Here is a 12,500-nt window from a genome sequence, read left to right as displayed (position 1 = left end):
TCGTGCAATGTCACGCAATGGGATGGTGGTTTTGGAGCCTTTTTTATGGAAGCTTCGGGCCGGCGTGGTATGGAAATGTTGAGGCAAGGTGGCGAAAGACTGCGTCCAGAACATAGCATTTGCATAAACAAAGCCATTATCTACAGGTCTGGGTTACTGACACATATTTCCTCTTCTCCTGGCCTTGAACTGTCATACTTCCCAATACATCAAGAAACAGAACCATGGTGGTGTGTTTGCAGAAACTTGGGCTATAGACTTTTGGAATGTCTCGTGTATATATATATATATATATATATATATATATATATATATATATATATATATATATATATATATATATATATATATATATATATATATATATCACTATTAATACACTCACGCACACATACACAATACCTAAAAATACAGAACAGACTCAAGATATAAAAAAAAGAGCCAGCCAGCTGGCCTATGTCTCGAGAGTCCTACCCACACCCCTCACAAGGCGACTCGGGGAAGGGAGAGAGATTCAAAGACTTCAACAGGGGGAGAGAGGGTCGATCTGTCCTACCTCTGAATTGAACACAGGCGCCGCAGCAACCGTACTGCGCGATTCCTGCCATGAAGAAAGTGCCTTCTGGACACGCTTCCTCTTCAACAGGATTGATGCATTGCACGTACTTGCAGAGCTGCGTGAGAGGGGAGGAGGAGGAGGATGAGAGTGACGTAGGAACGGTGTGTGTGATTTTAACTGAATATTTAAGTTGTGATTTTAATTGAATATTCAAGGTGTGATTTTAACTGAATATTTAAGTTGTGTTTTTCACTGAATATTTAGGTCGTGATTTTAACTGAATATTTAAGTTGTGTTTTAACTGAATATTTAAGTTGTGATTTTAACTGAATATTTAAGTTGTGATTTTAACTGAATATTTAAGTTGTAATTTTAACTGAATATTTAAGTTGTGATTTTAACTGAATATTTAAGTTGTGTTTTAACTGAATATTTGAATTTTGATTTTAACTGAATATTTAAATTTTGATTTTAACTGAATATTTAGATAAATAGTTTAAGTAAAGATTGTGAATGTGGATAATATGATGATAAAAATTAATTGAGTTTTAGTTCGGGAAAAAGTGTAAGTGTGATTTTAACTGAATTTTTGATAAATAGTTTAAATAATGAATATGAATGTAGATTATTTGATGGATAATAATTGAGCTTAGATTAAGGAAAATGTATAAGTTGTGATTTTAATTGAATGTAGATGATCTGAATAATAATAATAATAAAGGTTTAATTGTTTAAATAAGTGTGTAGTTGTGATTTCAATTTAGGAAAAGATGGAAGTTGTAAGTTTAACTAAATATTTTGACAAAGAGTTTAAACGATGAATATGAATGAATATTAATATAGATGATTTGATGATAAATAAAAAAAAAATTGCAGGAAAAGGTGTAATTGCATTTTTAACTTAGTAACTTTGATAAATAGTTTAAATAATGAATATAAATGTAAATAATTTGATGATGAATAATAATCAAATTTTAATTCGGAAAACGTACAAGTTGTATTTTTTTTTTTTTTATATAATTAATATCCTTAATAATGAGAATAAATGTAGATGACTTAATAATGACCGATAATCAAAATTTGAATAAGGATTTTAAGTGAACAGTGATTAGATAATTAGATAATTGTGTGAATATGAATAATGATTAGATAATTGTGATTAGATAATTGTGTGAATATGAATAGTGATTAGATAATTGTGATTAGATAATTGTGTGAATATGAATATATATTTGATAATAGTTAATAGTTAAGTTTAGTTTGAGTTATATAAGTTTTAAGTTTATTTTTATTGATTAAATAAATATGAATATAATAGATATAATAAATATAAATAAGTATAATATAATAGATCCAGTTTTGGTTTAATCTACGATGCTTGAAAAAAAAAATAAAAAAAGAAAGAAAAGAAAAATGAATGAAAAGAAATGAAAGAAAAAAGAATGAAAGAGAATGTAGCAAAAGAAAAAAAGAGAAAGAAGGAAAATAAAAAATAAAAAAAAAAAAAAAGAAAGAAAAAAAAAAAAAAAAACGAAAGGAAAAAAAAGGAAACTCAAAAAAAAAAAAAAAAAAAAAAAAAAAAAAAAAAAAACGAAATAATAAATAAATAAATAAATAAATAAACAAAAGAAACTCGAAAAAAAATCTTACAGATTCGGGATCATTCGTCATGAGGTCATTGATCAGATCAACGCCATGATCGAGGTCACCGGCCGCCCGCGCGTGACCTCTCGCCGGAGACAGAAGCGAGGTCACCGTGGCGAGACAGAGGAGGGCGTAGGTCACGTCCATTGGGTCAAGAGGAGGTCAAAGGGAGGTCAGTCTAACCGATTTTCTTGGCCCTTCCTGTTGGCGTTAAAAATAGAAGGTAAAAGCGAGGTCAACGTAAAGAAAACGAGAAAAAGGGTTATTTTAAATGGCAGACATTTTTTTTTTAAATACCGGGAAATGTAATTAATAGAAAAAATAAAATCTTATTCTGATTAATTAATTATTACTATCATTATTATTCTTTTTATTTATCTATTTATATATTCATTTGCACCAACTGTTGATTATTTATATATTACGTTCTATTTCACACTAAGATCGTATTTCAACAATTCCAATACATTTTTTTTTCAGTTCGTTAGAGGATATAACTGAAACATTTTTCTTTTTTTTTTTTAATAGAAAGATAAAAGATAATTTCCAAACTTGAATCTCGATTTTGTGTTGTTTTGTTGCCTCCGAAGTGACGTCATGGAAGCAGACGAAAATATCAATACGTTTTGCGTTTTTATAAGTGACGCAAGTTCCCTGTCTGTGTGTCATTTGTTTTGTATGTTTATGTATATATATATATATATATATATATATATATATATATATATATATATATATATATATATATATATATATTATATGCAAACGAATATAGATATAACTAACTACACACACACACACACACACACACACACACACACACACACACACACACACACACACACATATATACATATATATATATATATATATATATATATATATATATATATATATATATATATATATATATATATATATATATATATATATATATATATATATATATATATATATATATATATATATGTGTGTGTGTGTGTGTGTGTGTGTGTGTGTGTGTGTGTGTGTGTGGTGTGTGTGTGTGTGGTGTGTGTGTGTGTGTGTGTGTGTGTGTGTGTGTGCGTGTGTGTGTACATGTATATACATGTATATTCATATATATATATATATATATATATATATATATATATATATATATATATATATATATATATATATATATATATATACATATATATAACAATAATCACGCATTTATCGCCAACATTTTGCGCCATAATTCATGTCATGCCTCAACTGTACATTCACACTCACAGAAATAGAGTATGTTATTTCTGAGACAAAACATCTCTTAAACACTTCACTTATGACGAACTGATTCATTCATAAACTTGACTCTCCTGAGTGACGTCACGAATAACACTCAACTTGCAAAGTAAGTAATTTTCTTTACAAATACACCTCATTTACACTTTATTTTCAGTCACTTGCCTCCAAGACACCTCTTTGCTTACAAACTCGTCCCCGTTATGAAATGGACTTGAATTCCTAAAAGGTCTTATCACCTTATCTGGGATTTGTAACTGATAATCTATCTAACACTAATTACGTCAGTGTTATTTCCTATCGCACCAATGCATTATGTTCTAGATCTTACATACCATATCACACACACACACACACACACACAGACACACACACAGACACACACACACACATACACATACACACACACACACACACACACACATACACATACATAACATACATAATACATACATACATACATACATTCTATATATATATATATATATATATATATATATATATATATATATATATATATATATATATATATATATAAACAATGCTAGTAAGGACTGGTGGCACGCTTCACACCTCTGTCACCATCAGCCTTCATGTAGCAAATTCCTCCTTGAGCGGGTGTAGGTGTCCACACTGCTTTATTTTTTGGCACTTCTACAACGGAAATAAGCACCCGCCTTCGAAAGGAACCGCCGCATAAAGGGATATGGACCTCACAACGCCAATTCACTGAGGGTTAATTGCCAAGAAACGTCTTCTGTCGAGGTGCCACATCGCCTCCCTCAACACCCAGACATCGCTACTGAATCGTCTGCTGATCTACGCCTAGCTACCCTTGTCTGCCCAATTACTTCGTGCTGACCATTCACCCCCGTGCTACCTTCCTGACGAAGTTGACGGAGATATATTCTCACACTCTACGCCGCCGCCACCCCCGTGAACCCTCGTCAGCCCAACCATGAAATCGCAGTTCCACGCAACATCACCAGTACTTCCTCTTCACTATTAAAGTAAATTTATTAGCGCCAGATTAAGTATTACCCTCCATGCACCTACCCATACCTTACAGATGAGTTGCCTTCTTTCTCAACGAACGCACACTGTTAACTCTTGTATGACAAGCTTTCTTGCTGCTAATCATTGTTTCATCAACACAACAAACAAAGGGAGGTCAAAGAGAGGTCACTTCAACCGATTTTCTTGGCCCTTCCTGTTGACATAAAGATAAAAGGTACCAACTCTTGTATTGAATAGCAAAACACTCTTCCGTGCTGATACAATGGAAGAAAAACCCACAATATTATTCTTGTATTTCAAACTTTCTTGCTGCCAATCATTGTTTCGTCAACACAAACAAAGGGAGGTCAAAGAGTGGTCACTCCAACCGATTTTCTTGGCCCTTCCTGTTGGCATAGAGATAAAAGGTACTAATCCTTGAATTATAAACTCTCTTGCGGTCAATCTTTGTTTCATCAGCACAACAAACAAACGAAGTCACAGAATGATATCAGACCCAAGTGACTCCCCCCCCCACATCACATCTCATACAGCTGCCCTAAACATTTAATTGTTATGATACGTTATTTTCGTGTGTGTGTGTGTGTGTGTGTGTGTGTGTGTGTGTGTGTGTGTGTGTGTGTGTGTGTGTGTGTGTGTGTGTGTGTGTGTGTGTGTGTGTGTGTGTTTCTGTCTATTATTATTATTGTTCTCACATTGCTCAGTTTAGTGTATTTTTTCTCCGAGCTAGTAACTATGTGCAAGTTCATTCAGTTGTTGATAAGTTTGGTTGTTCCTGTTATTCACATTATTCACATTATTCACTGTAGAAAACCCACAGTGCAAAAAACTAGAGCATTGTAGTTTTTTCTACCATAGTATCTACACGGAAATGTTTTCCCATTCACATTTACTGTTGCGATGCTCGTTGTAAAATAATTATTTTGACACCTAAAAAAATAAAATAATAACAATAAATAAGAAAAAAAATGATAATACAATCAAAATAAATAAATAAAATAAAAAAAAAATCCGTCCCGCCGTTACTTTCACACACGACAACCCTACCAACCAACGGATCACCAGGAACCATCTGTAGAACCCAAGCAAAACTTCTTTCCCTACGCGCCTGTTGCAGTGCTTCAGTTGCAGCAGACGAATCAGAGACGAGCCTTATGCGTGGCCGAGCGATGTACACAATACTTAGCAACGCCGGATGGTAGGCTTCACACCTCTGTCCCCATCAGCTGCCTTCCTGTAGCGAGGTCCTCCTTGAGCGGATGCAGGTGGTCTCTCTGCTTGCACTTCTGACACTTCGTAGGAAAAGCATAAAAGGCCACGTCTCGTTAGACAGAGGGAGAAGGGGAGGGACACGGCAACGGCAGATGGGTCTTGCTCGTCACCACTCCGCCCTCGGCACCCGGGGACACGGGGTCTCCTAGGGTCTCATGTCTGCCTGCAGTAATAAACCCACAAGACAAGACCACTTTCATTCACCTGCACTGATATTATGATATCTAGTAGTCTCATATATATATATATATAATAATATATAATCATTTATCATATATATATATATATATATATATATATATATTATATATATATATATTATATATTATATATATATATATATATATATATATATATATATATATATATATATATATATATATATATATATAATATATATATTATATATATATTATATATATATATATGTATTATATATATATATATATATATAATATATATATATATATATATATATATTATATATATATATGTGTGTGTGTGTGTGTGTGTGTGTGTGTGTGTGTGTGTGTGTGTGTGTGTGTGTGTGTGTGTGTGTTGTGTGTGTGTGTGTGTGTGTGTGTGTGTGTGTGTGTGTGTGTGTGTGTGTGTGTTGTGCATATATATATATATATATATATATATATATATATATATATATATATACATATACATATATGTACTGTATATAAAAAATATTCTAGAATATTACCTTATATGTACATCAACTTCTCCTACCTGATTTGTCTCGGTCTCGGTGTGAGAACTGTTTCGTTTGCATACGATACTTGCTTAAGCTTCAGATTCGGACGGAAACGCCAGAGTTAATGGGAAAAAAAAGTTCTTGTGTAAAAGGGCCATGATAATTATGTTGTGTTAGGTTTGGGTAAAGTTTGGTTAAGTTAGATTGAATGAAGTTTGGGGTGATTATGTTAGGTGAGGTTGAGTTAAGTCGGGTTAGGTGAGGTTAAGTTAAATCAAGGTGGGTTAAGTTAGGTTGATGTCTTCCTAGTTATGACCTGTGACCTTACTCGAATAAATTAATGAAGTATGATATTTAGTAGTATAGTTTCTCTCTCTCTCTCTCTTTCTGTTTTCTTTGATTTAGTATCTGTTGACAGGAGGTAATGTCGATAACCGAAATAAATGGCGTTTTTTTATCATAATGGGACGAATAGAATGGTTCTGTGGTAGAAAACCCCACCAGGCACAAACTAGTTTTATTGAAAGAGAGACCACAGTATCGAAAACCACCTGGATTCCACCATCAGGTCTCTAGATGGAATCCAGGTGGGTTTCGAAACTGTGGTCTCGGTTTCAGTAAATCTAGTTTGTGCATGTGGGGTTTTCTACCATAGTATCAACACGGAAGAGTGTTTTATCATTCTTCAGAATGGGTCTAAGAACGATGGAATACTATTTATTATTTACACAAGATCTAATTACTATATTGACAGATTACCCGTAATAGTGTTGGTGGTCGTTAGTACAGTAAAATTACGAGGGACGCCCATTAAAGATATCCCCTGACCCACTTTCGCCTATCCTAGGGAGACTGAAATTTCACATGCGTACTGATACACGTCTCGATAGGTCATGTGTTGATTTCCAGTTCTAAACTTAAAACACGTTTTCTGTTACAGCGGTGAAGTTGCAGCAATGTGTGAAGATGGAATCAAGTTTTTATACTCGAAAGGCCGCATGCCACAAGAGACTTTCGATAAAATGAAGGCAACTTATGGGGAGGATGTTCCATCATATGACATTAAACATTGCCATAGTCATTTCAGGTGTGGTCGGAGATCTGTAGAAATGGCTCCTATCTCAGGGATAACCCAGCCTGCCATTGATGAGGACACCATCCATCCAGTGGAAACTGCTATTCTGGAAGATCACCGTAGTACTGTTCGTCATCTAGCCCAATATGTCAAGATTAGTGTTAGGTCTGTGGACAAAATCATTCATGATCATCTGCATATACAAAAACCTGCTCGATGGGTTCCCAGACCACTCACACCTTTCCAGAAGCAGGGACGAGTCTATTGTTCCAAGGCTCTTTTAGTCATGTGCCAAGAAAACCAAGAGGACTTTCTTAATAGACTAATTATGCAGGATGAAATTTGGGTCCATCACTATGATCCAGAAACTAAGGCCCAGTCAAAACAATGGAAACACTTTGACCTCCTCCCCACCCCCCAAAAAGGTACATATCACACCCTTGCAGGTAAGGTCATGCTCACAGTCTTTTGGGACCAGCACGGAATAGTGATGATAGATTTCATGGCAAAAGGTACTACAATTACAGGAGCTTACTGCACTTCACTGCTACAAAACTTGCGGGGAGCTATCATAACCAAGAGGCGTGGAAAAGGTGTCTGCCTCCTACAAGACAACGTCCCTGTTCACAACACTCACTTTGCCTAGATGGAAGCCCGGTCCTTTCACCTCTTTCCGTTCATGAAGTCATTTTTGAAGGGCAAACATTTCCAAGATGGAGAGACACCGATTTCTGAAGTCACTTCGTGGCATCAAACGCAACCTGCGGACTTCTACAAGCAGGGAGTCCACTGTTGCATAAACGATGGGAGAAAGACTAGCAACTGTACAGGTTTCATCCTTGGGAAGTGGGCCAGGAGGAGAAATCTTTAATGAGCGCCCCTTGTATATCATATATATCAAAAGGTCCTAATACTAGTCAGTAAGGTACAATGTTTGTTTATACAAGGCTTCATGTGTTAAGGCCTTTTTGTATCATCTCGAAACCTCCAACACTTTGATGCATTGTTTCGAGTTGTATGACGGTCGCTACAAAACACGATATTATCGGTATTTGTACCTACATACAAAGTCTTTAAAAAATCAATAGAAAACCATGAAAGTACTTAATATACTTAATATATAAGGCAAGACATTGTGGAAGCTTCAACTAAAATAGAAAAAACTACTGACTACTCTGCAAATTATATTGTTTAAATGTATTTCTTAGAATCAGTCAAAATAGTTTGTCTTTATCACATACTTTGTTCTTTATATGAAACGTGGAAATTGCATAAGGTTTTGCATTTTTATCGTATCCATCACGAGTGAGTTCCGTGTCCGAATCAGACAACTGGATAATTCCCAATGATCACGGACACTTACTTGACTTATTGATTAAATTATATCAACAAATCAGGATACACAGCATTTCCTTTGATATTTTTGAGCCTGTAAGGTTATATCATAAAGGTACAGAATGAATTTGAAGACATTCATCCCACCGAAGTCAATACCACGTCATATGACTCGGACACGTTGCAAATTCTTACCATGTCATTCCAGCGATCAACATAATTGACTTCAAAATCTTACCCTTATAGAGTGAACATGTTTATGATGTACTGCTAAAAAGGTACAGAAACTTTTATGCACCCCTTAGGAAAATTATATATATATATATATATATATATATATATATATATATATATATATATCTGTCTGTCTGTCTGTCTGTCTGTCTGTCTGTCTGTCTGTCTATCTATCTATCTGTCTATCTATCTATCTATCTATCTATCCATCTATCTAGCTATCTATCTATCTGTCTATCTATCTATTTATCTATCTATCTATCTATCTATCTATCTATCTATCTATCTAACCATCTATCCATATCTATCTATCTATCTATATCTATCTATCTATCTATCTATATATCAAGAAACTCACGATGCGATACGTAAATAATTAGAATATAAATCCCTATCTGAGACTGCGTGAAATATATCTGAAACATATCGCGCTCTGGTTGGCTGGCTGGAGTCTATCAAACCGTATTAAGAGTATAAACTTGGATACAAACTGAAAAGATATTTCAACAGAATCCAGTGATGTACGCGTAATGGGCAAATATGTATCAGAGTGTATCATTGTGGCCGCCGAAGAACGCCTATGATTTGTCAGTGGGTGTGGGGTGACTGATACCACTGCGTAGCACTCGCTTAAGATTTATTCGGTAGCGGTCAAACCTGTTAATTAATACATCGATTATAGGAATGCGTGCATACAATACATAAAACCACTAATAACAACATATATTAGATTATAAGATAAAGAACTTCCTACAATATCAGATACATACGCATTGCGGGAACAGTCAGAATATCAGCTGATTCCAGTTTGCTATGGGCGTCTTGACGGCACGGAGGTTCTCCTCGAACTGCTCTCACCCTTTAAACATACATATGCTACGACGTCAAGTAACATTCTACTTCATATGTTATACATTAGTTGGGTCCAGAACTTCGCAAATCTCAAGCAAGCAAGCGAGCAATGGGTCACGACCCCACTATCTCCCAGCATCGATCACATGAAGAGCCACCATCACTTCCTAGGGGACGACCCCTCACACAAACAAGTTCTGACAGGTCAGCTCTTATGGCTGATACGGACCATGTGTTGACCCGGCGGTCACAGCCGACTAGGCTTCCTCGAGGAGGTTGTGACACAGAAGATAAATTTTATACAATACAGCCTCTCCGATTGCAGTGTTACAGATTAAGTGATATACAGAATATATGATACACCATAATATGAAGTATGTGATATACCAGCGGCGGCTACAATCATAGTGTTAGAAGTTTCGAATATGTTTCAAAAAAGGCAATTTTTCGTGTACACACACACACACACACACACACACACACACACACACACACACACACACACACACACACACACACACACACACACACACACACACACACACACACACACATATACACACACATATATACATACATGCATATATATATGTATATATATATATATATATATATATATATATATATATATATATATATATATATATATATATATATCACTCTTTTTCTCTATCTCTCGGTATTATTCTTCTACTGACAGACAAATACAATTATAAATTGCCAGATAGGCAGACAGACAGACAGATAGATGTGTGTATTCCCCATTTGCTTGAATATTGACACCTTTCAAATGCCAGCGACCAGTTAAACCATAAACGTTTAACGAGATCGATTTCCGCAAAAAAAAATAATAATAATAAATAAAAAAATAAGATAAAGAGATATATAAAGAAAGAAAGAAAAAAGAACTGCCATTTGCATCGAAATAAAGTTAGTTATAGACAAGCAAAATGTGATATTTAAGATGAAAGTCGGAAACCAAAACTTTAGTCGACAATCTTTTATTATTGTTATCATTATTTGAAGAAAAACACACAGTACAAAAACTAGATTTATTGTTATCATTATTATTCATATTTTTTCGTTAGAGAGAGAGAGAGAGAGATAGAGTTAGATAGATAGGTAGATAGATAGATAGATAGAGAGAGAGAGAGAGAGAGAGAGAGAGAGAGAGAGAGAAGAGAGAGAGAGAGAGAGAGAGAGAGAGAGAGAGAGAGAGAGAGAGAGAGAGAGAGAGAGAGAGAGAGAGAGAGAGAGAGAGTGTGGAGTGAGTGAGTGAGTGAGTGTGTGTGTGTGTGTGTGTGTGTGTGTGTGTGTGTGTGTGTGTGTGAGTGTGTGTGTGTGTGTGTGTGTGTGTGAGTAGTGAGTGAGTGAGAGAGAGAGAGAGAGAGAGAGAGAGAGAGAGAGAGAGAGAGAGAGAGAGAGAGAGAGAGAGAGAGAGAGGGTGTGTGTGTGTGTGTGTGTGTGTGTTTGTGTGCATGTAAACACATGTCGACTCCATTTAAAAATTAAGATTCATGGTGACAATGATGATAGATTAGTTGAAGGTGTCTAGTCGATATCTTTAGATATTAATGACGCTGATTAATTATCAAACACATTAATATTATAATGTTCTGCCTATGACTTATGTACATGATATTTCAAAATGTATTTTGTATTTAGATTTTATAAAAATTTACCTCAAAATGTCGATAGTCCCGTTTTCTTTGATGACCGAAACGTTCGAATTCCATCCCGAGATTCCCATGGCAACGCTCCACATCTCAACCTTCCTCCGAAACATCCACCAAAACCAGCTAAAAAAAACCCATCCCCACCCCATAAAAAGCTAAAAAAAATCACACCCAATAACAAAAAAACGTCACACCCACTTAAACGATCGGAAAAGGGACGCAATCGCCCCCGCCTCTCTCAAGGATCGGGACGCGGGCATCGAGGGAGGCCGGCGTCTCTGTAAACAAACGCCCGACACTTCAGCCCCGACCATGGCCACGGAACGCTACAGCTTCTCCCTCACGACTTTCAGGTGATTATGGCGCATTTATGGCCTCCCTTGGTCTCGTCTCGGTGCTGGCGTAGGGAGGGAGGCTGGGGCTCCGGTGCGAAGAGGCGGCGGGTCGGATTTTTTAGTATTAAGGGAGGAAAAGGGTGGTGAAGGAGGGAGGGTGGGCTTCGGGTGTTTCGTGACTGGCATGTTTTGAACGTCAGCTTCTTGTGTCAGGTTTTTTTTAATGTTTTTAATGTTTTTATTTGGTATTCGGGGGAAAGGGTAGCTTGTTTTGAGTCAAGGTAGGACTAGCGTTATACGGCTGTGTGTTTTTTTTTTTTTTTCTTTGCGTTCGTTTTAGGGGTGTGGGTTAATTTTAGATTTTTTGCCTGTTTTTTTTTGTTTGTTTTTGTTTTGGTCTTCACTTTGTAATTGAGATTTGAAATACTATGGTAATGACCAGATGAGAGCTATGGCGGTGGTATAAGGTTATGCTTAATTCGCCGGGATTTTCTTTGAGCATGTCTTGTGTGTGATAAAGTTATTGCAA

The 12,500-nt window shown here is 35.7% G+C and overlaps 3 protein-coding genes across 4 annotated transcripts in view; 2 read left to right on the top strand and 1 right to left on the bottom strand.

The window, feature by feature from the left end:
• Window positions 1–3,709, bottom strand: part of LOC119578693 — a 16,396-nt gene extending 12,687 nt beyond the window's left edge. For both annotated transcript variants that reach the window (XM_037926267.1, XM_037926268.1), the window contains exons 1-3: window positions 3,638–3,709; window positions 2,210–2,404; window positions 557–674 (exon numbers count right to left, since the gene is read on the bottom strand). In XM_037926267.1, coding sequence (XP_037782195.1) covers window positions 557–674; window positions 2,210–2,350 — 259 coding nt within the window. In that variant the 5' untranslated portion in view covers window positions 2,351–2,404; window positions 3,638–3,709. The remainder of the gene's footprint in view (window positions 1–556; window positions 675–2,209; window positions 2,405–3,637) is intronic.
• A 3,331-nt stretch (window positions 3,710–7,040) lies between these two features.
• Window positions 7,041–8,339, top strand: LOC119578419. The gene is made up of 3 exons (XM_037926005.1): window positions 7,041–7,051; window positions 7,405–7,885; window positions 8,253–8,339. Exons 1-3 carry the CDS (start codon window positions 7,041–7,043, stop codon window positions 8,337–8,339), a joined length of 579 nt encoding a protein of 192 aa, XP_037781933.1.
• Window positions 8,340–11,848: 3,509 nt separating this feature from the next.
• LOC119578692 (proteasome subunit alpha type-2-like) overlaps window positions 11,849–12,500 on the top strand; it is an 8,050-nt gene continuing 7,398 nt past the window's right edge. The window contains exon 1 of the mRNA XM_037926266.1: window positions 11,849–11,989. Within this exon, the coding sequence (XP_037782194.1) occupies window positions 11,949–11,989 (41 nt within the window). The 5' untranslated portion in view covers window positions 11,849–11,948. The remainder of the gene's footprint in view (window positions 11,990–12,500) is intronic.

The sequence above is a fragment of the Penaeus monodon genome, chromosome 11 (assembly GCF_015228065.2).
Source record: "Penaeus monodon isolate SGIC_2016 chromosome 11, NSTDA_Pmon_1, whole genome shotgun sequence".
NCBI lineage: Eukaryota > Metazoa > Arthropoda > Malacostraca > Decapoda > Penaeidae > Penaeus > Penaeus monodon.
Note: the sequence above shows the minus strand (reverse complement) of the source record. Positions and strands in the feature narration are given on the sequence as shown.

Excerpts from the sequence above, each read along its gene's own strand:
- LOC119578419 (XM_037926005.1), top strand. Across the intron at positions 7,886-8,252 it reads TTATGCAGGATGAAATTTGG|ATGGAGAGACACCGATTTCT; the intron begins GTCCATCACTAT and ends AACATTTCCAAG.